Source organism: Drosophila kikkawai, chromosome X (genome assembly GCF_030179895.1).
Source record: "Drosophila kikkawai strain 14028-0561.14 chromosome X, DkikHiC1v2, whole genome shotgun sequence".
Classification (NCBI taxonomy): domain Eukaryota; kingdom Metazoa; phylum Arthropoda; class Insecta; order Diptera; family Drosophilidae; genus Drosophila; species Drosophila kikkawai.
The window spans coordinates 13,561,745-13,588,162 of record NC_091733.1 but is presented as its reverse complement, the minus strand read 5'-3'; the positions used below and the strand labels follow the sequence as shown (position 1 = coordinate 13,588,162).

Genomic DNA, 26,418 nt, shown 5'->3' with positions numbered 1-26,418 from the left:
TTTTGTCGGAACAATAAAAGAAAAGTTCCAGAAAAAATTATATTTTTAATTTTAAAATATAAATACATATAATTTGTTAATGTTGCCAGCATAAGAATAAATTATTTTTATAATAAACGCGTTTAACAAGAAGTTGGAAAAGAAGAAGAAAGGAAAAGTTAAGTAGACAATCTTTTGAATCTTAACAGTTACCCTTTTGGAACAGTTACCCGAATCTTCGACCATCTAGTAGTCCTTGGCCCTTGCCTTGACACACACTTCTCAGCTGGAAACCTGGATTGCCACAGTTGCTCCCCGTCGATCGAACCCAAAGCTACGTAAAATTATCAGTTCTCTCGCTTTTTTCGGGTAAATCAAACAAATACACAAGTGAATCCTTTTTCCGGTCATTTGTTAGTCAGAATCTGGAACCAGAGTCCTTGCTAAATTCGCTATTCGATATTTATAGGGCCGAACTTCCATTAATCCATCCTAGCCACCATAATGGCCAGCTCAAATGTCTCCGACTGGGACGAGCCGCTGCCCACGTCGACCAGCTCGCTGCCCGAGGAAGAGGACCCGGATGTGTGCGCCGAGGAGAATGTCAAGAAGCGCCAGGAGGAGACCCTGTCCAAGCTGCAGTCGTATGTCCGACGCATGGCCTACCGCCCGGCCATGCCGCCCAAGGCCAAGGCCTACGACGTGTCCCTGTCCAAGCCCAAGCTGCACACGCTCATCGACAACTACGAGCAGTTCAAGGACGTGTACGATCCCAAGATGCGGGCCAAGCGGATGAAGAGAATGCTGGGCAAGTACAATGCCATCACTACCGAGCAGCTGGAGGAGGTACTCAAGGGCAACAAGTCGAAGGAGCGGCGCAAGGAGGACTTCCTGAAGCGCAAGCAGGAGCTGTACTACAACATGCTGACCAAGCTAGAGCGCCAGTGCCGCACCCAGTATCTGAATGTGCTCATCAAGAAGTTTGCCAAGTTCATCTCCCACTTGGCCACCACGATGCGTATACCGCCGCAGCTGGTCGATCCCTATGCCCGCATGCAGCGCGGCATCTTTTGCAACATTTTGCTGGCCATCGGCGTCCAGCCCACCTCCCAGTCGGCCATTTACTACACCAGCCAGGATGCCATCGAATACGATGTGTGCCATCGCCTGGCCCATGCCCTGCTCAGTTTGATTATCAAGGCCCTCGATTCTGCCGCCACCCGTGATCCCAATGAAATGGCCAAGGCGGCGGACATGGACTTTGAGATGGACAATCACATAAGGCATCGCCTTATGTGCGCCGCCGAGAAGAAGCTGATGTACGAGCGGCGGCGCAAGAAGCAGCAGCAGGCAAAGAGTCCGGGAGCGTTTGAGAAGTGCGCCAGGAACGACTGCGACTAGGAGATGGGTCCTCCAGTTTATTAGGAGACTTCTTCACGAGCAAATTATCACAATACACGCTCCTCTCCAAGTTTTCTTCCACTTTCCTTGGGCTTCACGGTCTCAGCTTGAGGCACAGCCACTTGGCGGGCACCTCAAAGCTTTCCGTAGGATTCAGGGTGTACGCCTCGCAGTAGGGCACATGCCAGGTGCCGTCAGCGGCTTCATGGGCGCACAGCCTGTGACGTATGGGCTCCTTGACTATAATCTGACCTGTCTGGGTTTGGGTAATCAACGAGAACTGGTGCTCCTGCTGCCAGCGCCGGAAAATGGGCTTTAGTTCGGGTCCCAGGTGAAACGCATGGCTGCGCATTAGGTCGCGGGAGAAGAAGTCCGTATCCTGGCCACTGCGCAGCGTGGCATACAGCAGGAAGGGATCGTCTTGAGATCTGCAAAGAAAGTACATTAAAAATATAGCCATCTTGCTCTTTTTGGCGGCGTTCCTTACAGATTGCTGGTGAGGAAGAGGCTGGCATTGTTCTGGACGTAGTGCATCGCCTGCTTGGACCAGTTGCGCATGTGCTCGCGTCCTAGTACCAGGACACGCTTGTCCTGCTCCCGAAAGTGACGCACCACGGTGGCCACCAGCTTGGCCAGCTGCTGGGGTGACTTCTTGGTGCCCGTGGAGTAGGCCACATTTAAGCCATCGATCACACAGTCGTAGGGTGCCGTCCGTTCCACATATTTCTTGAAACGGGTGACCTCCTTGGGCGAAGAGCGCTGAAAGACGTCGCTTCGTATGAGCACTCGCTCCAAGAAGCACTCGCTAAGCTGCCGGAATTGCTCGTCGCTGATGGCCACCGGCTGGAGGTGCTGCTGGCAGGCCTGACACTTGCCCAGGGCCCCCAGTTGGGTGACTTTGGCTTGTAGGACATGCGCTGGCAGCTGCTGGGCCAGCTTACTTAGTCGCTCTGCAACTCGCTGGCTGACTAGAATCTCGTGGCGCTCGAGGAACTGTAGCAATTGCCGCAGCTGGGCAGGAACTTGGCTGGGTTGCTTGGCTAGGCGATCGAGTAGCGTCAGATAGACCTCGCACCTGGGCAGCTTGCGGGCAGAGGCCATCTCTTCGAGCAGACGCCAGGCCAAATCCAGGTTCTCCGGCTGCTCCTCCGCACTGAAGGCCTTTCCGGCCAGGGCACTGTAGGCAGCCACGCTGGGCGTGCTGGTTATCTTCACCATCTGCAGCAGCGGCAGGGCACGCTGCCAGTCATTGTTGGTGGCCACCAGGCCGTGGATCAGATGCTCACAGCTGCTGGCGTCCAGAGTCTCGTGATCCGCCTGCAGTGTATCGCAAATTTGCAGAATCTCCGCCTGCTCCGTTGCACTGAGTGGCCGTTCGTGGTAGGCGGCATTGTAGACCCGCAGCAGGCGGCCCAGGGTAGCCGCATTGGGCTCCGAGCCCTGGCTGCGCAGAAACTCCACATAGTTCTTGGCCAGCGCCAGTTGACTTGGTTTGTTGCACACGCCAAGGATCACGGCGTCCACGTTGTGCGTGTTGATGTGCTTGTGGCCATCCACAAGGGACCGGCGCACCTCTAGCCACTCATCGCCGGCGAGCTCCTGGCGCCGCTCGAAGAGATCGCTGCGCAACTGCTCCAGCCGATCGGGCGGCAGCTGGCCCAGCTGGGGTCGTCTCTTGTGCTGGCTGGCCATCCAGCGCAGGCACTTGCTATATCGCACATGTTGCAGGTGTCGCAGCAGGCGCAGGTTGTTCATAATCACAGGAATTCTTGGGCCGCCACCCGGCGTTGTGGCTCCTCAGCGTGACCGTTTGTTTATGTCAAATCGATATATCGATAGTGCTGCATCGATAGTGCTGCATCGATAGTGCTGCATCGATAGTGGCTCTTTTTGGGGTATTTTCCGCTCTGACACGTCTGGTCACACTGTCTTAGCTCGAGAATAAATGAAAATAAACCAAATCTTCAAATTGGGCTCACAGTTGACCATGTTCCTTGACAGTGCCAACCAAGCTGACAAGTAGTAGCACATTGCCAGAAAATCACATCTCTCGAACCGGTCTCGAATCCCAAGCATCCGGATTCTCGTTTTTCCGATGAATGCAAACGCGAACGGTAACGGAGGCGCGCCCGTCTGTGGCGGATTAGCTGGTGGTGCAGGTGCAGGTGCTGGTGCTGGTGCGGGTGCAGCAGCAGGCGCAGCAGCTGGTGCGGCAGAGCCACCGGGCGAGGCAGCCGGCGGAGCTGTGAGCGGTGTGCCTGGAGGAGGAGGAGGAGGAGGAGGAGGTGCTGCTCCCGCTGCTGCTCCACCTTCGCCCACCAATCCAAATGGCTCGAAAAACACGGTAAATGGCACCACCAGCCTCAACGAGGATCAGGACGCCAAACGCCGCAAGTGTCTGGAGTCGGACGAAGGAGCCAGCACGGTGGGTAAATTTGGAGAATCTCCTCCAGGATATGCTTAGGCCATCCTAGGATGTTTTTAAAAATCGGAACCCGTTTCTTAAAATTTTTTTTAAAAATGTTCAAAATTGATCTTAAAAACCCCAACCAGAGGGAGACCCTTCATCCTCACTTCTAATCACCTTTCATTTTCCAGATGATTGACGAAAACAGCGTCCGCAATAAGATAGCCAACCTGTACGCCGAGCAGCTAATGTCGGACATTGTCCTACTGGTGGATGGAAAGGAGTATCCCGCCCACCGGGTCATCCTCTGCGCCAGCAGCGATGTCTTCCAGGTGATGCTGATGAACCCCGAGTGGAACGAGTGCAGCAAACATGTGATCGAGCTGCACGAGGAGCCCTGCTGTTCGGCGGTCTTTCCGCAGTTCATCAAGTACCTGTATGTGGGCCAGATCGAGGCCACTTTGCAGACGGTGATGCCGATGCTGGCGCTGAGCGACAAGTACAATGTCCGCGACCTGATCGATCTCTGTGTGGATTATATGAACAAGCATGTGGCCAAGGCGGCCACCAGTGGCTACTTGGTCTCCTGGCTGCAGTACACGCTCTCCTTTACGCCCACCCACAACGATCTCACCGAGACGCTAAAGCGATTCCTCAAATGGAATCTCGAGATGGTGGCCGAGTCGAGGGACTTTGTGGACATGGACCCGGCCATATTGCAGCTGCTGCTGCAGCAGAACGACATTGTGGTTAAGAGCGAGTACAAACTGTTTGTGGTCCTGCAGACCTGGCTGCTGCATCGTCGCGAGCAGATGGAGGCCAACACAGCGGGCAGCGGCGGCGCCTCCAGTTTCATGGAACTGATCGAGCAGACGGTTAGCCACATTCGCTTCGGCATGATGACGACGAAGCAGCTGTCGTACCTGATGAAGGGCCCGCTTATCGAATACCACAAGGAGTTCCTCGTCGAGCGCATTGCCATTGGTATGAGCTATCAGTCTGGGCAAGAGGACAGGGTGCGCGAGGTGCGGGCCACCGAGTCTGGGGAGCTGCAGTTTACGCCGCGGCTCTACTGGAACGACACCTGGAGCGTGGACATCGATGTGCATGACTTTGACAAGATTGATAACTACAAGAACTACGTGACCTGCTTCTTTTCGCAGCGCCATATCGCCGAAACCGAGGATGGTGAGTAGCAAGACCAGATTCTCCATTCATATAATTGAGCTTTAACTTGTTCTTAACTCTTTTAGACCCCTCCATGACCTGGGACATTGAGTTTTTTCCGCGCGGCGTCGAGTATAACAAGGCCAAAATGGTATGCGGTGGCTATGTGCCCGGCTGCTCCTTGGACACTGTGCGTCTACGGGTTACCTGTAAGCATCAGAATATTGGCGAGGAGCGGTTTAAGGTGAGTGATTTCATCTGGAATTCCATCAGCTCTATTTATTTGGGTAGTCAAAATGCCAAAGTCCAAGTCTCTCTGGCTTTGAATTGCTGAAAATTTGGCTTTTTCTTCTAGCGAAACCAGAGACTTGTTTCATGTTTATACCAATTTATAGACTAAACAATTGTGGTGACAATTAGGAGACTCCGCTTTTGGTTTATCAGCAGATTTCAGCTTCGGGTTTGTTTATTTCTTAAGCTTGCAGTAAGCTAATCCTTCAGTTATCCAAAATCAGAAGTTATTTTCATTGACAAAAGGTAAACATTTGTATTTAGGCTGAGTTTTTAGCAATCTGGAGAAATAAATGAAACATTAAAGGCAGCTAACTTCGGGAGGGCATAGTTGTTATACCCTTTGCAGTTTGTTTATTTTTGATTTCCATAAATATCCATAGTAAATATCCTTTCGATATACATTTCACATTAAAGTTTGATATATTTACGAGACGATAACTCTGTCTTATAATTCATATCGAACCCTTACGCTCGATATATGTACATCCCCCGCTGTCTCTCACTCTCTATTAGATCGCCGTCCTGATTGTGGGCGTGCAAAACGAGATCACGCACATCCGCACGGTGGTGGAGCGCACCGAATACTTCTCGGATGCCTCGCGTGTGATTAACCTGGACAACCTGCTGCCGTACAAGGAGCTGGAGCAATCATCGACGTCCCTGAGCCCTCACCTAACGGGCAGTAAACGGAATACACTCACCCTGCATGTGATCATCACACCGATGGATGCCCACACCTGCCGGGACACGCCGCCGTTTCAGTTTTAGGTGACAACCTGGGAAGAGCACATCCTTGACACTAGCCGTACACCTCCGTACACATTCCGGCAGCACACCACACCACACACACTCGGCAGCCATTGTAACTTTAACTTTGTATCTACGACTGCGATCCACGACTGTCCCGAGTCATTATCAGATCCTACATAAACTTTAAAAGTTTTTGTTTTTTTTTTTAGTAAATATTTTCTTTAATTTTTTTTTTATTTTTTAATTTTATAATTTTGTTTTCGCTAAGTAAGCGCTTTAAAAGATCTCCGATTGAGTTCTTAGGCCATAGCGTATGGTCCCGAAACCATATATAATCACTTTTCCCGCGAAAGGGACGCCGCCAAATACACACATGGAAAACCTATGGAAAGGTGATTTTCTAATAAATGTTGAATATATTAAGTGTACAAAAAAAGTAAGAAAAAAAAAACAAAAACAGGAAGCCCCTTGCCCCCTTCCGCTCCTCTTCTTAACTTGGCTTAGAGCGAGAAGCGATCCCAGCAGACAAAGAAAAATAGTAAATACGGACAAAATAATCGGACTTTCCGCATTAGTTTCTCTAAATGTTCAAAAACGGACGCGCAAACGGACGAAAAGCGGACGAGAATCGCGAATTTGAATATCATAAACAAAGTTCTTGTCTGTTGGGATGCGCGAGCAGCTCTCGTATCAGTTTTAATGTTTTACAGTCGATACAGATACAGATACAGATACAGAATATTTATATATATATGTGTAGATATGTATGCTCCGCTGGAATAATGGTTGGATGTTGATCCGTTTACGAGTGCGTTTAGGGCCCGGGATGAAACCGTCTCGGGGCCTATCTTTATGGGGGCTTCTCGGCTGGTGGGAGTGACTTGGCCATAATTGGGAACAGTGCTTCACCAAGCACTAAGGCGTAGAGTTGGTCCAGGACCTATTCTTGACGTTAATATGTATATGTGTAGTCGTTAACTAACTAAATGTCCCTTCAACAATGAATGCTATTTACGGTCTATTATTGATGAAGGAGTGCAGTGGAGAGGTTTGCGTTTTCATTAGACTGAACTAAGAGTAGAATTACTGGGGGAATAAAAACAAAGCAACATTATTATCTATTATCTATTATTATTATTATTATTATAATTGTTTACTGACTTGAGTTTTAACTTAACGCATAATTACGTCCTGAACTTGGATCAGTCATTTTGTAAAATAACATCTCTCTGAACTGGAAGCCTCTAATAAAGGTGTCTGAAACGAAGCAATGTGTGTTTGTTTGTTTGTTTGTTTTTCCTTCTCCGCCTGACAGTTTCGGGACGGACTGTAGCTGCTGCAATAAATAACCATAAAGCGTTTAGTACTTATGCGTGGATCTTAAAGGCTTTTCCTGGCCTTTCTTGCTTACCAATCCCACAAAACGTGCGGCGGTGTTGCCGGGGCACCGAGAAAGCTTTGTTTTGGCTTTGGACACTACTCTCAGACCCCCATGGTAGGGGCATTTCGGGTTCTATTAACGATCGTCAAGGTCACAGGTGGGCACGGCCATCTATCTACCTGCTTATCGCCGCAGAGCCTGCATCCTCTCCGCCGGGGAAAGAATCTTTACACCACGTTACTGACTTGCAGATTGCGGAAAATGAAGATGGTGCTGTGCGGTTATTTAAGATTTACAGCTTTCGTTTTGCTTGTTTTATTTGGCGCGGATATCTCCTCGGCCGCTGTGTGTGTGTGTCTCTCTTACAGAACGTAATTGGGATCGGACTTTGAAGCACGTACCGCCTATGTGCCGCGCAGCCAGATATCCGGACGTACTATTATAGCCACAACATTGCGGGGCTCGTCAGTTGGCCGTGGACAGTGCCGGCAGTCGCAACAGGGTTGAGAGTCCTCCTCAATCTCATCTTTCATCTTCTATATATTTTATTAACCAAAAAAGTACAGGAAGGAAAGCTTAAGCCAGGACACACCATGGACAATCCCGCTTATGTGATCGATTGCGATCGCGAGTTCGGTGAGTTTTAAAGGAAAAATATATAAATAATAAACTATACAAATATAAGAAATATAAGAATATAAAAATTAAAAATATATAATTAAAAATATATAATATAATAAATAATATAATATATATATAATATACAAAATATAACAAATATAACAAAAATAACAAATATAACAAATATGACAAATATAAAAAACATAACAAATATGACAAAAATAACAAATATAACAAATATGACAAATATAACAAATTTAACATGTAACAAATATTACAAATATATACAAATGGTGAAAAAAAAAAGAAAATCAAATAAAAACTGTGAAAAGTAGCTGTAATTAAGAGCTATATAATTAATATAATAACCTGTTTCTTAAGCTATTTTAAACCTTAAAAGTGCATTTATTATCCTAAATAATATAATTAAAATAATAAATTTAATTACCTGTTTCCTAAGCTGCTTAATACCTTAAACGCGCACATATTATCCTTAATAATTCTTACCCATTATTACTTAATAATTTTTATCGCAAAAGAAACGTTCTTATCTCGGATTTTGTGGGGTTGTGCGGTGAAAGTGCTACCAATAAAAGACCTTGGCATCGCTTGTTTTTGTTTGCTATGCTTTATTATTGCCAAAATGACGTTTGTTTTTCTTGGTATACATATATAAGATATATATATATATATGCGGTATATAAGATATATGTATATGCGGTATATATCCACAAGTTACAGATTCAATTCTTTATCGTATGTATGTATATCGTTTATACTTTTCGTTATTTATTTATTTATTTATTATTATTGATGAATTCAATTCTCGTGTCCTTGGATGCGATGCAGTTTCCCCTTCCTCTCTATCCTCTATCTTCTCTCTTACTTGCCCCCCTTTTTTCTCTTAGTGTATTTGGTTTGTTGATAGGTTTTTGCCTTTAGTGTTTTTGCTTGGTTTTCGAGTACTATGTGAGTATAGACGGAGCAAATGTCACGTCAGACATCGGCTATACGCCTCTCATATATGGTTTATATGCATTATGTATAACTATAGTTCGTTTTTGAGTTAAGCACGCCTCGTGTTATCTATAGGAAGTCTCTTTGGGCCGGGGTAAATATTTGTAGAACCAACTTAGAAATAGTCATGCGAATCTCTGGTTTATCTTTTGATTTTGCAACAGATTTAGGGTTTTTTTTTTTTTAGGTATTATTGGATCTTGTAAGACAATACATAAGTAGAGGGAATAAAATAAATAAAAGGTTAGAAAAGGTAACTCATAAGAAGCTATAGATTCTTGTTATTTAGAATTAAGAATATTTTAGGGTCTCTAGTCATTGGAATCTTGGGGTTATCTTTTGATTTTGCAAAATATTGAGGGATTTTTCTTAGATATAAAAGTTAGACATTGTAAGAAAACACATAAATAGTAGAAATATAATAAATAAAAGTTAAGAAAAGATAAGAAGCTGAAACTATAGATTCCTGTTCTTTGGTATTACGTATATATGAGGGTTATAACCGATCTCTGGCCGGGACAATCCTAGCAGAAGCCGCTCTGCGTGAGGGGTGTAGTGAGTAGTAGTGGTCTGTGACTTTCATAATCCTTGGATGGTGGTTACTGGTAACTGGTAATTGCTAACTGGTAACTGGTAACTGGTTACTCTCTAGGGTTGGCTAATTATTGTAGTTGGTGTAGCGTTCGCTAGCTGCCTGGAAGCAGTGTCCTAGGTGGGGTGAGTTTGCTGAGCTGAGCTTGGTGATGATCCGATTTGATCCGTGATCAAGTGACATTCTACTGAAGAAGTGGGTCCCGTATTATGCGTGTGAGTGTGTGTATGTGTGTGTGTGTGTGTGTGTGTGGTGGTCAGTACATCAACTATCTTTTAGCTATGGTTTCAACTATCCTTTTTTGCAGTACATTTAACGCTTATTAACCTCTATATGTGGCCGGGCCAGGCTCTGTATATATATGTATATATATAGTTCCAATTGAAGCCCAGCACTGGACATAAGCTACAAGGACTCTAAGTTATAGCCTGGAATTTGATAGGATTAATTCCGTTTTTTGATATGAAAATTATCCTTGACATTTATGCATTTATTGTCTTTTCGAATATCATTGTCTGGGAATTTATATTCAAACTAGAAACTAGGGTTTCTCCATGTTTTTTTTTTTTTTGATATGACATGATTCGTTTTCGACTTGGGGGAGAATATATATAGCTTATGGCCAGTACTGGAGCCTAACTGAATTATTGTGAGTAATGCTGCTCTGGCGCCCCTCTAAACAGTTCTCCATTGATATAGTGTGTGTGGTGTGGGAATACCAATCCATTCCCCATCAGGCCGATCTTGGCTATGTGGCGTTTCTCTCTACACTTTTGCCTTTGTAAAAAACCCGAAAAAAAAATTACCGAGCCGGGGATCCTCCTCCTACTCTCTCACTCTCCCACTCTCTTACTTCTCGAAGATCAGCTCGCCGGTGAGGAAGGGATTGAGGTATGTCTGAGCCTCGTAGCCGGAAACTGAGGCCGTTGTGGTCCGTCGTCGTCCGCCGGACTGGGTTCCGCCGCCGCCGCCGCCGCGTCTCTCGCCGTGCACGTGTCCATGGGCATGGTGAGGGGGTCGCTTCTCCTCGCTGGGACTCAGGATCAGGGGAATGGGCATCGAGGTGTATAGCTGCAACTGCGGTGGCTGCACAATGGTGCCCGCTGCCGGGTTTAGCGGTGTGTCCATATAACCATGCGGCAAGGTGGCCGCCGTTGCAGACAGGGATGTGTCACCACCACTGGTGGTGCTGGGCGTGGAACTGGCCATGGAACTGGCACCGGAACTTGAGCTGGCCACCGTGTTGATGATGGAGGAGAGCTTTTTGGGGCCGCCGGCGCGAGCTCTATGATGTTTATAGTGACCCCGATGGGTCTTTCGCTTCGAGTGACCCATTCCGGTTAGTTCGGCGGGCGGCGAGGTGTCCAGCAGTAGCGGCAGATGTCCCTCGGCATCCGCCTCCATATTATTGGGTGGCGACAGCTGCGGCTGCTGTTGATCGCCGCCACCCACAATGCTGCTATTGGAGGGCAACAGTAGAGACTTTTGCTTTGGCGGAGGCGGCTCCCGAGGATGGGGATGTGGATGCGGATGGGCCTGGATGATGGTCGCCGTGGCAAAGACCTCCTGGAAGCGGTTGTTCGCCTCCAGCTGCTGCAGCTGCAGGTGCTGGCGCTGAAGGATCTGTTGGCGCTGCTGCTGCATGTGGCTAAGGATGCGGTACTGCTCGAGGATGTGCTTGTAGAACTGCTCCGCGGTCACTTCCGATGAGTTCAGGAGGCGAATGGCTATTTTCTCGGGTATCACAATTTTATCTGCAAAAATTCAGTTTTTGGAGGAGTTTAATTAATATTCCAAAATTTTAACTAAATTTTGAAATAAACAAGGATTTTGGGGCTAGAACTTGTTGAGAATTATAGATGCTATAATCAAGAATCAACGTCTATAACGTCGATATAAAGTACTTTCACCATAAAGAAGATTAAAGTAAACCATGTAGAGATATTCAGATTAAATAATCCTTGTTAGTTAAAGTTATTAAAGAAAGTGTGCCTATAATTAACAATAACAAATTCTGCGAGCAAGAAAAGTAGATCCTTGGCTAGGACAGTACAAGGACTAGACCTCGAGTCATAGTTTTCTTTTTCTTTTCTAATCGAAACCCAATTATCTGCCTAAATATAACCGTTTTTGTGACAAATTTATCAGTCTTTCTGTTTTGCTCAATTGAATTTTAAACAAAAACCTGTGGCCATAAAGGCCTCACCTTTAGCAAAAACATTCGCCTTTTATTCGCCGTAACTTCTGCTCCGGCAAATTGCATTCCCCCTGCCATAAATTGCATTTTGCGTTTGCCCTTCTGCCGTATAACTTTCATTAGGCTACGAGATTCTGCATTTAATTGCATTAAATTAGATTTATTGAACTGCAAACTGAAAACTGCAAACTGCAAATGGAAAGTACACCAAGGAGAGCTGCACCCTGACGTGTGTGTGTGTGTGTAGGTGGGATGGTTGGGCGTAGTATAGGCAGGTCGTGTGCATGACACCCCATTGACCTAATTTCGAGTTGATTTACAAAAACTGAACAAAAAGCGGCGAAGAAAAAAGGATGAAGGCGGAACGAGCTGTAGACGAAGCCAGTGGAACAATGTGGGCGGCATTTTCACGTCCTTTCCTGAGAAAGTTTTGCCGATTCGGCAATTTAACCCAACCCTCACAAAAAAAAAAAAAAAAAAAAAAAAAAAAAAAAAAGGGCTTTATTGGGTTTCCTTTTATTTTTTGTAAATTTAAATATAAAAATACCTTCTAAAAGAAAATTTATTATAAACAGGAAACCTCAGAAATACTATTTAAAACTCTTTTAAAAAAGTGCTAGAAATTTACAATGAATTTTAGTTCATAAATATTTTATTGCACAATTTTTAAACACATTTTTTAATTTCTGGATTTTAGACTAAACTCTTGTGAAAAATAAACCTTATGGCAAATCTTGCTAAAAAGCTGCTATAAATTTACAATAAACTTTAGTGCATACATACATATTTTATTGCACTATTTTTTGGACATATTTTGAAATGATTTAAAATAGCCAGAAATTCTTGTTTAATTGACATTAATTTGCAGGAATTAAAAATTGCAATGAAATCGTAATGAACCCACTGTGTAAATCAACCCGATACATAATGGGTAATGGGTAATGGCCCGACCGTAACTGCAGCCCCAAAACCAAAACCAAAGCCCAACCAGAAACGGAAACCCCAACCGCTCTTAACTCTGGTAGCCTAGATTCGCTGCTGGGCTTTGTCCCAGATTGACCGCAGTCAACAAATTGCCCCGGCACGGCACGGCCCGGCCCAGTCAGTCAGTCCGTCAGTGATTGGTTTCTGGTCACCAGTCACTGGTCACTGATGGAGTAGCTAGTCCGGTGGATGGGTGGCTAACCCGGGAAGTACATTAGCGTCTTACCGCAGTGCGTGGCCTTGGTGACAAAGGGACGGATGGTGGGGTCCCAGATGAAGATGTAGTACAACGAGAGCATAATGGCCGCCAGCGAAACGCAAAGGACGTAGACGGCGACGGTCAGGATACGGATGACCTTGCGGTTGCTCTGCTGCGGCTGATAGCAGCGGCTTATTGTCTCCGTGGGCGGCAGTTTCACTTTCTCCTCCAGAGAACTGTGTTTCGAGCTCATTTTTGATTCTTCGTCCACGATTCTTTCGATATTGATACCGATAAATTTCGAATTTTTATATTTTAAATTCAACGACAATTTCGAGTTTAGTTTTTGATTGATTCGATTTTGATTGTTGTTGTGCCTTCTTGAGATTTCTTGAGAGATTTCTTTAGATTTGCGCGATATGTTCCAGGTATCCAGCTTCTTCGGCTTCCAGTTCTCTCTTCTTGGCAGTGACCGTTTAGTTTTAGTCTAATGTTTGGTTTTTAATTTTGTTTTTTTGTGGTAAATGCAAAGTTCTTTTGGTTTTCAGCTTGCCCAGGCGTCTGTCTTCCTTTAGCTCCTATTATTATTATTATCGTTAATATTATTATTTTGATAATTTCGTGTAAAGACGCCCGCCGATTAAAAGTACAAAAAGCTCGTCTGCCAACCGACGCGTCGAACGTTTGCAAGCGAAATGAGAGATAGAAAGGCGGCGGCAGAGCGAGAGTGCGCGCCAGGAGTTTCGTTACGTTCCCGTTACGTTTTCGTTTTCTCCTTCGTGCACCACATCGGTTTCGCTCGCCCTTTCGGCTTCCGCTTCAACTTCGGCTTTGCTTTGGGGGCCAGTTGTTGTTGTTGCCTTAGCGATCTTCGCTTTTAATTTCATTCATAAAATGCATATTTTTGACGCCCGCCCTGCTCTCCCACTCCTCCTCTCTGCCACCGCTCTCCTCTTGGCTCATTTTCATTTTCGGCTGCCTGCCGCGTGGGCGCTCTTCTCCTTGTTGTTGTTGGGGTAGCATTCCTTGGAAGCCACAAATAAAAACCAAAAAAGCGGAGAGCCAAAAACAAAAACAAAAACAAACCGCACGTCGGCACGTTGCCGCTCTTTGTGTGTCAAGTGCAGTGCCCCACTCTCACCCCCTCCCCAAGCCAGCGGGCCTGCCTTAACCCCCTTGCGGTCTGCTGACTCAAATGCGGAAATTAAAATGCGCGCCTGAATTAATTTGCATTATTTCAATTATTTCCCCCAATGCCGCCGCCAATCAATCAATGTTCGAAGATTGAAGCAAACATTTTTGCAAACAAAATGTTGTGCAATTTTCGGTCGGCTGGCGGGGGGGAGGGCGGTCTGCTGGCTTTGACAGCAACCTTCGCAGGTGTCGCGAAGGACGTTGTTGGAGCTCACCTCGCCAAACTTTCGCTGCCACGCCTACCTGCCTTTAATCCACTGCAAACACACACACACGCACGCACATGCACACCTTCGTTTTCCTTTCGTTGCCTTGGCTCTCGGCAATCGGAGGGTTAACAAACTGTAACTGGGTCACTAGGACACACCGAGCGAGAAAGCAATAGAGTGAGAGCCACAGAAAGAGAGGTGTGAGCGAGCACAGCTATTCGGATGCAAGGCAAAGTGCAGGCGTGTGGGAGCGAGAGGCGGCTATTGCATGCCGAACAACGAACGGTATTGCAATGCTGGCCATTGATTTTGTTGTATAAGCGCCACAGCAAAAAGAGATAGCCAGTCACACACACAGACACAGGCAGGGTACAGGTCGACTTCCAACAAAGGAAGTTGGAAAAGGCACAATATAGAGTGACGAAGAGTAAGTTCTCTTTGATGTAACAGTGATGTAAAACAACGAGAATGTTAAATTAATAGCGATAAATATTTATACCACCCTTTTAGACTATTTTTTAATAAATTTTAAACCATAAAAAATTCACAAATCGCAAAACTGCTTAAAACGATGTTTCTGCATATGTAGCATACTTTTTGGTATAGGTTTTAAGATCAATTTAATATTTAAAATAGCACATAGTCGATGCTCGACTGTACTTGCACTCAAATACATATTCATCATGTGGGCCAGGATGTGGGCCACACTCACACTCACTCTCGTACCAACACACTGACATTTCATTTTCCTGGCAGCATTGTTGCAAAGTTTCCCTCAAGGAGTTTCCTTCGCCAACGTGGCCAGGTGGATGGGCGCTCTCTGTCTCACCTGGCCTCGAAAATGTTTTGCAAGCAGCCTATTGCATTTCCCATTTTCCCATTTCCCACAATTTCCCCCCCCACCCAAGTTTAAGGATGGTTTTATCCATCTGCTTACTTATGTGCAGACAAAGCTGATTAAGCAGCTCGGGCAGCCGGAACGAAGGGATAACTGGTGGTTTTGGTTCGGCTTCGGTTGCCCCATCTCATCCGAGCGGGGAAGGAGGAGAAGGAGGAGGAGGAAAGTGGCCACATCAGCTCTATATAGCATATATGAGGGATATATGGAGGAGGATACACATAATTAAACTTAAACTTTAGTTGGGCAAAAACTTTTGAGCCAGAGCCCGGGCAGAGTTCGTTCGGTATCAGGCTAATAAGGAGTAATTGCTTCGGTTGGATGGGTATGAATGTGTGTGTGTCCCGACTCAAGCACTCATTATTAAATTGAACTTTGTGAAAGTTATGAGATTGCCATTCCAGACAGTTACTGAGAGTTATAAAATCGCTGGCACATCACTCATACGACCCGTGAACGGTGCGTATGCGTGATATCTATAAAATTTAATTAATCTTTCTGAATGAATAAGAAATCGAAATGGATATTTTAGTTACTATTTTATAACTCTCTTTTACTGTTAAAGTTATGAAATAGCTCCATGCACATTACTCATACGACCCGTGTATTGTGCGTATGCGTAATGTCTTTAACAGAAAATTAACCTTATATATAATATCTAATATACATATATTATATGAAATATACAACCCCATCTCCTCACATACCAACTATAAACTCTTGTTCTGGTGATGCTTGTATAATGTTTCCGAGGGGGTATTCCAGATCTGTTTAACTATAAAATTACAGATAATCCAATCCTTAACCAAAGGCCGGTGCCTTCTTTTGGCCCTTGAAGACCGGCGGCATTCGCGAGTCCCAGAAGAAGATGTGATAGATGGAGAGGAAGAAGCCCAGACAACAGAGCCCGCACAGATAGATCACGATGACCAGGTAGCGGGCGAAGCGCTCGGTGCAGGTGGGCTCGGCGAACACAATCTCCTCCACCTGCGGTGCCTTGGGCACGTACGAGGTGGCACAGGCACTCCTCCGGGGCGCACTGCTGCTGGCTAGGCGCACACTACGGCTAGCCGTGCCTCTCGGGACTTGGGCTGTCGTTGACTCCGCGGCCACTTGCTCCTCTGCCTTCGGCACCACCTCCTCTGACACCGTCTCCGCCCGCACATTCGACTCAATGATGTTGACGATCTTGGCCAGATTCGCCACACTGGCGGCACTCCCCAAGCCCGCTCTGGAGTTAACTTCCAGAGTAGACATCGCGGCACGGCGGCGTTATAGCAACTGATTTGATTAAATCAAAATCGCCCCAAAGTGACGCATAGTAATAGTAATAGGAATGAGAATGGGGAGGAGGCGGCGGTTTAAAACTCTGCGTCGCAGCAAAGCGGATTAGTTTAGTGCCTGGCTGTCAACTTTTGATATCGGCCAAGGGAGGCTAATTAAGCTCAAATGCCAGGTGCCAGTGGCGACAGTGTTGAGTGCTTTTTTGGCGGCAAGTAAGGCTGCCTTTATGGGTGATCTTAGCCCAAGATATAGATCTTTTCAGTGAACTATACGTTATTATTATTTATTTTATAAATATTTAATTCAGTGCAAAACGGGTCACTTGTCAAAAATTTGTTGTGGCAAAACGCGTAAAGTTAGCTTATTCAATGAAATACCATATAATAACACAACATTTGAACCATTTTAAAAAAATTGTTGTATTCAAAAATATTTATCAGTCTAAGAGTAATAAGGAATCTCCCGGGATCAGTAATACTCACCCAAATCTGTTCACCAATGGGCTAGGGGACGATGGCCTGAACCTCTTCCTCTTCCTCCTTCTCCTCCTCCTCCTCCTCCTCCTTCTCCTTCTTAGCCAATGGGGTGCGTGTGCTTGAACACCGGCAGTGGCGGCATGCGCGAGTCCCAGATGAACAGGTAGTACACGGCCAGGGTGAGGCCCATGCCACTCACACCGCCCATGTAGAGCATCAGGGTGAGCAGGCGGAAGGTCTTTGACTCGAAAAAGTCATCCGATTTGGGCATTTGGATCTCCTCGTCCTTGGCCTCTTTGACAACGGCGGCCAGGTTGGCCATTAGGACCGATTGAGCGCCTGCCATTCCGCTTTCCTAGTGAAGATCACAACAACAACAACAAAAAAAGACCAAAATATCATTAACCGTAACGCGTCTCTCCAGGGGGTCTCCGTCTCAATGGGCGCACTGAACACAACTGCGTGGCGAGTCCACCGCCACTCTGGTGATTCTCCGGGCTTCCTTCTCTTTCTCTGTATTTTTCTGTTCTTTTTTTTTTGTGGTTTCTTTGGCGTTGCTCGATTCTCCGCATCATCTTGGGGGCCAAAACACGCTAATAAGATTCAAAGCCAGTTCCAGAACAAACCGAATCCACATCACGTGCCGCGTTCTTGGGCGGCCACTTGGCCCAGTTTGTTTTCACTTTTCCACTCGCTCCGACGAGTATCCATTTTTCCATTTGCTTATGCACATTTTCCCTTTTGGCTTTACATTTTCCCTTTTCCATCCCGATGCCGATACCCATCCGCTTCACTTCACTTTGTGCCTTTTCCTTAGTTTTTTGTTGTTGTAGATTCTATATTCATGTTTGGTCAAGGAAATGAAAAGTGACGATGGTGATTTACAGGGTATGGGTGAATCTAGCAGGATTCTGATGTGGTCGAAAATTTTGAAAAATCTAGAAGAGATTAGAAATAGATATATTTTTAAATTGTTCAAAGGAATAAGGTTTGAATAAAAACGTTGCATACTTTTTGGGGCATAAAAAAGTCATTTTTATATTGTCAAAAAAGAGCGAGAAATTATTTAATATGTAATATAAAAAAAAATAGTATAATTTTTGCATAAAAAAGAAGTGATTTTATATTGTCAAAAAAGAGAGAGAAATATATAATATATATATATAAATATATATAATTCGTAGAAGCATACAAAATTGTATAAGACAAATTAAAATATTAAAAAAAAATGAAACTAAAAACTAATGAACCTTAATCACTATAAACCCCAAAGATTTCCCTCGAAATAAAGACCATTTCCAAGTCGACTTTCCCGTAACTGTACTTTTACACCCACCCCTACCTTTTGCTGGCATTTCCAAATCCAATTAGCCGTGTCTACCCCCTCCCTCCTGGCCCCATCACCTCCTCCAAGTGGTGGCAATTGCTGGTCACTGGTACTCGTGTACCTTCTGCACCGGATGGCCTCCGATGGAGACGGGGAACTTGAGGTGTATGTCCGGCATGGTGGAGTCAAAGAAGAACAGGAAGTAGAGGGCCAGCACCATGCCCAGGCCACTGATCCCGCCAAGATACAAGAAGATCGAGATGAGGCGAAAGGTTTTGGTCTCAAAGAAGGCAGGCGGCGGTTGCTCCTTGGGCAGGCAGACGTCATCCTTATCGGTGTTCTCCTCCTCGGCGGTTGGTGATGATAATAAAGCCATGACCAAAAAGCTACTGACCAGGGATAAGGTGATCCCTCTGCTTTTATGGAGAACTCGAATTATGACCGTCATTCGAAGGGTTTCCCAATGATTGACTGATCCAGATTGATGGGTAAACTGGGGGAAAATTTAGGACCTCAGTAGAATATATTTTAACAATATTTTTTAAACTAAGTATAAAGTTGAGTTTGGTTATATATTTGCTAGAATGAACATTTTAGGAGACTTTTTTTTTGTAAAATAAAACTAACTTACATTTTCTCTCTCTGTGTAGCCATTGTCGGTGGCGGACCGGTGGTAAAGACTGCTGAGAAGCCCCGCCCGCACAGCTTCGAGGAGGCCATCACTCTGACCGGCGTGGGCCGTTTCCACTACAAGCTGCTGCTCATCTGCGGCCTGGTCTTCATGGGCGTGATGGTGGAGATCATGGGCGTCAGCCTGATCATGAACCAGATGAAGTGTGACCTGCAACCGACGCTGGATCAGCAGGGCATACTGGCCTCCGCTGGGTTCCTGGGCGTTGTCCTAAGCTCGCATGCCATGGGCTTTCTGGCGGACACATGGGGACGTGTCACGACGCTGCGCTATGCTTTGTCCCTGGCCTCCATCTGCTCAATAGTGTCTGGGTTCTCGGTGAACATCTGGATGCTGATAGTGTTTCGTTTTCTCACTGGATTTTTTATATCCGGCGGCCAGGCCTGTGTCTTTAGTTTATGCGGGGAGTTTCATGGAAATGGTTCCCGGGTTCGACATGTGACGCTCCTTTCGGGATTCCTCTGCCTGGCCATGGTCTTTGCCCCAGGTGAGTATGTGGCTCACATGGCGTATGCTTATTATCACTCATACGCCATGTTGCCGGGCTTTGGTTTTCAATAAAAAAAATGGAAATATATTGAAATAATTTAATAAATTGCAACTCTTTCTTCATCCCAGCCATGGCCATTGGCATCCTCCCCCTTCGCATCGAAACCGTAATCCTGGGCATGCGCTTCTCCTCCTGGCGCGTCCTCCTCCTGGCCAACGTGTCCATTTCACTGCTGGCCCTGGTCGGCCTCACAACGCTCCCAGAGACCCCAAAATATCTACTCGTCCAAGGACGCAGCGATGAGTCAATGGAAACATTGCGTACCATCTTTGCCACAAACTCTGGCCGGGATCGAGCCGAGTATCCAGTGCGAGAGGTGGCACTAGAAAGTGGTGGCGCCAGCCTGGGCGATGTTCATGGAGTACTCGATGCAGTGCGTCTGGTGTGGCACCAGACAGTGCCCCTCTTCTATCGCTCCCGCCTGCCCCACACGCTGAACATTTGCACCATTCAGTTCCTGATCTATTTCCTGGCCCAGGGCATCTTTATGTGGTTCCCCACCATCCTGGACGAGCTGGGCACACGGAACGGTGAGGATACCTTGCTCTGCGGTGTGCTTCAGGGCTTTGATGTTGATGTCAAGTCAGCGGATGCGGATTTGGGCTGCTCGGTTGAGGTGGACACGTCCACATACCAGGTGATGATCATCATTGGTGCCTCCTTTGTGGCCATCTATCTGTTCTTTGCCTATGTCATTGATTATACCGGCAAGAAGAACCTGCTGAGTGAGTATCTCAAGGATTTGGATATGTTTAACCCGTTGTGACTCTGACTCCTCTTCCTTTTACTTAGTATCCTGGATGAGTCTCACCCTGATCTGCCTGGTGGGCCTTCACTATGTAGAACAGTTTGCTTTGGTGGTAATTGCCTTGACCGTGGTCATGGCCATCGGCAACTGCGGCGGCCTGGTCAGCACCATTGCCATGGAGTTCTATCCGACGCACATTAATGCCATGGGCATGTGCTTCATTATGATGGTGGGTCGCCTGGGCGCTGTGGTGGGCAGCAATCTGCTCGGTCGCCTGCTCTTTGCCAGCTGCGAGGCCATCTTCTGGGCATTGCTTGGCCTGGTGGCGCTCCTCTGTGTCCTTGGCTATTTCCTGCCGGAAAAGGAGACCGCGGCCAAGGCCAAGGCGAGGGCGAAAGAGGAGAAGAACAAGGAGGCTGCGTAGGCAGTAGATTATAGGTTTAGTCTAGATCAAGCGTATGTTTTTTTTTTTTATTTTTTTTCCATCTTTAACGTATCTATTTGATCCTTGAATAATATTTTGATCTAGCTTAATTTTTACTTCCTTAATTAACATAGAAATGTATATATAAAATATATATATTTTAACAAATTAAAGTGATCAGTATAATACGATTTTGATACAGGATCAAAATGAAGAATAGATAGGAATATAACGAAAATACCTCTGGAAGTGTTCTGATTTCGAGCAAATGAAACAGAGCTTTATTTAAACATAAAACAACAATTAAATTAAAAAATTATTTCAATTTACTTAATTTAATTTAATTTGGCTCATTTTTCACTTGCTCAATGTATGAACACTCTGAATATCATTTAAAAACCAAATACTACTTATATAAGCCATGATGTATAAATACTTGTATTTATTATTTAAATTCTACAACTTAATTTTTTTTTACTATAAATGATAATTCTGATTGTGAAGTTGCATCAGCAAAATTCCAATAATATTTAAATTATTCACAATTTGATTTTTCTGATGTAACTTGACCATTAGTTCGTATCATTTAAGGTAAATTATAGTGGGAAATATATGGAATCTGTTATTTGTTGCTTAACATATTTTATATTAAATATAATTTAACAATATTGTTTTACTTCATTTATTTGTATTACTTTTAGTATTTCTTTTTAAAGCTTTCATATTTTTCATTGCTCAATTTGTAGGTTAGTTAGGCTTTTTAAAACCAGTGTGACCTTGCCTTGGCCTATTACGCAACTATCCAACACTGTAGATATAGTTGTCCCTTTCTGGCCTGCAACGTGAACCTGAAAAAACGGATAGAATTAGGGTCGGAAGCTGTTTTTTGAAAATAAACAGTGTCAAGTTAGCCAGAGCCAGAAAACCAGGCTAAAGATCAAGGCCAACATCTTCACCAGGGACTTCTTTCAATAATTCAACAATTAAATAACTCAATAATATAACATAATTAAATTAGAATAACTTTCAAAATGGCTTCCAATAAGAACACGTGCTCTACTAACGAGAACGAGAACCCCACGGGATCCAAGCGCAAAGCCAATCCTGAAACCCAGGCGAAGGGCAACAACAAGCGCCTGGCGCTGGACAACATCACAAACGGGCTGAATCCCGGACAGAAGCAGGAGGAGAACCCTATCAATGCCGAGGAGCAGGCTGTTAGCCTGGAGCTAGTGACTCTTCAGCCGTACCAAGGCGCTCCCGGGGACATCCCATTCCTGCCCGGCCTGGAGCTGATCATCCCGATCTCCCCACTGCCGCCTACTCTCCCCCATGCGTGTTTGATCAATGACCCCTTAAACAACGAAGATTCCATGCAGTCATGGCCCTACGCCCTAGGCGTGGCCATAGCCAACATTGCTCCAGAAGCAAACGCCGTGCCTGCCGGGGAGATAGATTTGATGCCCGAGGCAGAGCCGTACACTGTCCGGGCGAGTGCCGTCGAGGGTGAGTCAAACTCACCCTTCATCGACGTGGTAAATATTGAGCAGGAGCAGCAGCAGCGGCAGGTAGTGCCGCCAAAACCTCGCCGTGTGACACTAATGACAGTTAACGAGGAGTTGAACAACGAAGATCCTATGCAAAAATGGGAGTACGCCATGGAGGTGTTCATCTATCTGAAAGAACGCGAGAAGAGGTTCATCGTCAGGGACTACATGCCCCGTCAAACGGAGCTGACCGCCTGGAAGCGGATGCTTCTTATCAACTGGATGGTGACCGTGCATCAGGAATACGGAACATTCAGGGAGACACACTTCCTGTCGGTGAAGATAGTCGATCTTTATTTGAGCAGCTGTCTGGTTGCCGAAAACATGCTGCAACTCCTGGGGGCAGCCGCCATCAATATTGCCGCCAAGTTTGAGGAGAACGATGCCCTGCCGGCCCAGGTGTTATTGCAAATGTGCCAAACAAATTATAGCGGTGCCGATCTAAACCAGATGGAGTGGCTCACACTGAGCGGCATTGGCTTTGATTTGGGAATCCCTATCGGATATAGGTTCTTGCGGCGCTATGCTCGCAGTTCCGGGGTGCCGGAACCCACCTGGACCTTGGGTAGCTACATCCTCGAGCTGGGCATATTCGACTACACCACCGTGGGGCATAGCGACTCGCAGCTGGCCGCCGCTGCCCTTTTTATGGCCCTGCGCATGCACGGCAATCCTGACCAGTTGGACGGGGACACCTGGAACGAATCGCTGGTCTACTATTCGGGCTACCAGCTGGCAGAGTTTGCCAGGCTGGTGGTTGTCCTAAATGACGTACTGCATCGCGGCGATTGGATCACATTCGGAGCTGTGCGAAACCTATACTCGATGGCTGTTCTTCACAAGGTGGCCATGGTGCCGCTACTGACCAACGAAGTGCTGTTCTCCCACAACCAGGATTTGTACAACCCGAATGAGTCTTAGGGGATATATATATATTTTTGTACATATATATATATTTCTTACATATATATAGTTTTTTTTTTGAAAATTTACATTAAAACATCACATCATCTCTTCGTGCCTTGCATGATCTGTAGCTGGTTTGGAATGAGAGCAATCGCTTTGGAAATGGGAAACGGATTAGGTAAATGTTTGTGCCCATTCCTACGCCAGCGGCGATAGATGTTGTCATCGGGTGCAGCAGGCACAAGCCCAAGTCCAAGACAACTTGCAAGTAGAGGTAGATGTACAAGTAGCTGCATTAACATTCCTTCGTTGAGGCGGGGCGGGGGGGTGGAGAGACTAAACGCATTCCGAGTGCCATCGCCATCGTTGACTTCAGTTCCAACTGCTTCTCAGGCTCGAGGGTATTTGCAGAGCTTTCGGATGTGCTAGACTGGCCAGTCCATGGAATTATTTAAACAAATTATTCCCGTGAAACTCTCTTGTCCGTTAAGCTGTCCGCCCAGGGGAATATACATTTAGATTTATATTTGTAAATGAATTAATTAATTCAAAAACTTGGATCTATTAATATTTTTATAAAAATAGTGTCAATATCTATTTTATAAATTTTTGTACATACAAATAAATTCATAAATTTACTTTAAATATTTTCAAAGGTATTTCAAGTGTCGAGTTCATTTATCATATTTCGAAAATATTTAATATTAGAAATATTAAAAACTATAATATTGAAATGTATAAAGAAATTTATTTATATAAATATTTTTAAAGGTATTTCAAGTGTCGAGTTCTTTTAGTTTTTCGATCCTAGTTGAGTTAGCCAGTGTTTTTGTGCGTCTGTTTTTTTTTTCGAAATTATTCAGCAAAACGGTATTTGCTCCGCCGGCTGGTCGCAGTCTGCGTCTGCTTGTGCTTCTTCGGGGGCACCTCCAAACCGCCGAGCAGGCAAGCTAGCAAACTGGCAGCCAAGCAACAAACCGTTGCCAATCATAACACACACGTTGCCACAAACCAAAGGCCTAGACCGAGACACACACTGTAGCAGTGTCATTGCGGATTCTTAACACCGATTCCAAGTCTCCCCCCAGTCCAACTCCGATTGCGATTCTTCCCTCTGCCACAATCTCTGGGCAAACGAAGCGTCGCGTTGCCGGCCATTGATTGCCTAACTGCGCATTTCTCGGCTTATAAGGCATTGGCCAGATAACCACCTCTAACAACTGCCAAGTCCCCCAGTCAGAGTGTCAGTCTCGTCTCCGTTCTGGTCCCAATGCCAGTTCCATTAGCCAACGGCATCGCCATCGCCATCACAGATGGGCCATCTGTGGGGGCCGGGAATCCAGTTCGCAAAACGCAACCCAACCCACATCGGCTCGCCAACTCTGGGGATTTTTCAACCTGCACAGTTCGGGGTCACCTGGAATTCCTGGTGACAAATTAGACTAGGATGCAGACTACACTGTAGGGGATCCTAGAAATTTTTATAAAATAAATTTAGAATTTGTCAAAACAGATACTTAAAATTTCAATATATTCCCATCACGTTTCCGGGTCGCCAGTAGTCTTCCAGTTCCCTGGTGACTTGGACCATTGGCACACTAACCCATAATGCTGGCAAATTAGCATCAACATTAACTCGGCGTCAACACAACAATTGCAGAATCAGCGGCAATAATTCAAGTGCGAGTACGAGGCAATGATGACAATGGATGTGTCTGTCGGAGTCGTCGACATCTCTTCCAGCTTCTGGGTCACAACGGCTGTGGCCGGTTTCCGGGGGCCCCCATAAAGTCCTATGGAGAGTCAGGTGCCGGCACAAGTCGAGCCAAGACCATGTCACGCCCAAAATGGAGCAGCATCGTCGAAAATAGTTAAGTAGGCAACTTAGCCAAATTGGCTCGAGGTGGGCCAGGAGCTGAAACCAGAGGCAGATATTGAAAATATACACTGAAAATAAATATTACAAATAAAAAACTAATTTACCAAATAATCGTAGATGAAGAACAATACTTTGTGATATTCTATTTACCAAAAACTTTCAGATTTTCTTGACTTAAAATAAAATTCTGGCTATAACATTCTATAAAAATATTGAATTTAATGTATATATTTCTGTATAACATATAATTAGCTTACTTCCTTTTTCTTGCCGTGTAGCCAAAGCAGCCGCAAAGGTACGTGGATAAACAGGCAGCGTTAAAAATGCGTTGAGGAATTACAATGATGACAGCAGCAAGGCGAACGAGGAGAAGCACAAATGGAGCCAGGTGGAGTACGGGGGGCGGGCAAAGTGTGCCGATGACTGTCATAGAAGAACCGGGGATAGCCGATAGTTTGCACGCCAACTATGGATGCCAAATTCAAAAGTGGACTGCGCATGCGTGGAATGGGAATGAGAACGGAGAATCACAGACTCGCAGACACTCGAAGAATCCAATAAATCGGAAGAATCATAGACTCGTATTCAAGTCTTAGAAGTCCTAAGAATTAAAAGATTAAAAAAAAGGGAATATTTAAAGAATCACATAATCGATGAATCAGAAACTGAAGAACTGGTATATACTCGAAGGTCTGCAAGAAAACAAAGAATTAAGCTTAAAAGAATCTATCACTAAGGAATTATTAATCTTTAAAGAATCGTCGACTACTCACGGACTGGCAGATTCTTGAAATAATGAAAGGATTGAAAGAGACTTCTAAAAAATGAAATAATCAGAATACCGAAAGTACCTCACAGACCCAAAGATTTGCAGAATCCAAGGAAATCGGTCCAATCCGAGAACCTGGGAAATCAGAGTCGCTTCGCTGTTGTTGTTGTTGAGTTAATGAAGCAAACTGCGGCAGAGAGGACGACGCCCGCCAAGTCAAACGTTATTTAATCACAATCGTTGTGGCCCCAGCTCCAACACCAACTCCGACTCCAGTCTCAATCCCGATCCCGGTCCCAGTCTGGTCTGCAGGAGAAGAAGCGACAGGTGCTGCTGCTGCAGCAGCACGGAATCCAAAGGAATGCAGGAAAGCACAAAAATGGCTGGCTTTGAGTTTGGAGTATTCCAAACTATTTGATGCCCATTAGAGATGGAAAAACATTGATGATTTTTGTTTATAGCATGCATCCTTTATATTATATTTTAATTAAATGAATGAATGAGACAGAAAGTTGAGGTTGAGTTCA

The 26,418-nt window shown here is 45.4% G+C and overlaps 8 protein-coding genes across 8 annotated transcripts; 3 read left to right on the top strand and 5 right to left on the bottom strand.

Moving 5' to 3' along the window:
• Positions 1-274: 274 nt before the first annotated feature.
• On the top strand, positions 275-1,451 carry LOC108079333 (uncharacterized). The gene has a single exon (XM_041774725.2). The coding sequence runs from the start codon at positions 484-486 to the stop codon at positions 1,378-1,380; it is 897 nt and encodes a 298-aa protein (XP_041630659.1). The 5' UTR covers positions 275-483; the 3' UTR covers positions 1,381-1,451.
• Positions 1,058-3,193, bottom strand: mldr (mitochondrial ribonuclease P catalytic subunit). Its single transcript, XM_017173631.3, has 2 exons — positions 1,868-3,193; positions 1,058-1,808 (listed from the first exon to the last, which is right to left on the bottom strand). The coding sequence occupies exons 1-2, from the start codon at positions 3,133-3,135 to the stop codon at positions 1,475-1,477; spliced, it is 1,602 nt and encodes a 533-aa protein (XP_017029120.1). The 5' UTR covers positions 3,136-3,193; the 3' UTR covers positions 1,058-1,474.
• Positions 3,194-3,296: 103 nt separating this feature from the next.
• Positions 3,297-7,265, top strand: Tango10 (transport and golgi organization 10). Its single transcript, XM_017173629.3, has 4 exons — positions 3,297-3,805; positions 3,979-4,975; positions 5,041-5,198; positions 5,762-7,265. Exons 1-4 carry the CDS (start codon positions 3,476-3,478, stop codon positions 6,014-6,016), a joined length of 1,740 nt encoding a protein of 579 aa, XP_017029118.1. The 5' UTR covers positions 3,297-3,475; the 3' UTR covers positions 6,017-7,265.
• Positions 7,266-7,868: 603 nt separating this feature from the next.
• On the top strand, positions 7,869-21,391 carry LOC108079329 (niacin transporter NiaP). Its single transcript, XM_017173630.3, has 4 exons — positions 7,869-8,015; positions 19,028-19,555; positions 19,687-20,343; positions 20,411-21,391. The coding sequence occupies exons 1-4, from the start codon at positions 7,973-7,975 to the stop codon at positions 20,788-20,790; spliced, it is 1,608 nt and encodes a 535-aa protein (XP_017029119.1). The 5' UTR covers positions 7,869-7,972; the 3' UTR covers positions 20,791-21,391.
• Positions 8,606-13,408, bottom strand: inaF-D. The gene is made up of 2 exons (XM_017173646.3): positions 13,017-13,408; positions 8,606-11,363 (listed from the first exon to the last, which is right to left on the bottom strand). Exons 1-2 carry the CDS (start codon positions 13,240-13,242, stop codon positions 10,459-10,461), a joined length of 1,131 nt encoding a protein of 376 aa, XP_017029135.2. The 5' UTR covers positions 13,243-13,408; the 3' UTR covers positions 8,606-10,458.
• On the bottom strand, positions 11,305-16,547 carry inaF-C. The gene is made up of 2 exons (XM_017173643.3): positions 15,998-16,547; positions 11,305-11,363 (listed from the first exon to the last, which is right to left on the bottom strand). The coding sequence occupies exon 1, from the start codon at positions 16,545-16,547 to the stop codon at positions 16,092-16,094; it is 456 nt and encodes a 151-aa protein (XP_017029132.1). The 3' UTR covers positions 11,305-11,363; positions 15,998-16,091.
• Positions 17,057-17,396, bottom strand: inaF-B. The gene has a single exon (XM_017173647.3). It carries the CDS (start codon positions 17,394-17,396, stop codon positions 17,148-17,150), a length of 249 nt encoding a protein of 82 aa, XP_017029136.1. The 3' UTR covers positions 17,057-17,147.
• inaF-A lies at positions 18,478-18,753 on the bottom strand. Its single transcript, XM_017173603.3, has one exon. The coding sequence runs from the start codon at positions 18,751-18,753 to the stop codon at positions 18,481-18,483; it is 273 nt and encodes a 90-aa protein (XP_017029092.1). The 3' UTR covers positions 18,478-18,480.
• Positions 21,392-26,418: the final 5,027 nt, after the last annotated feature.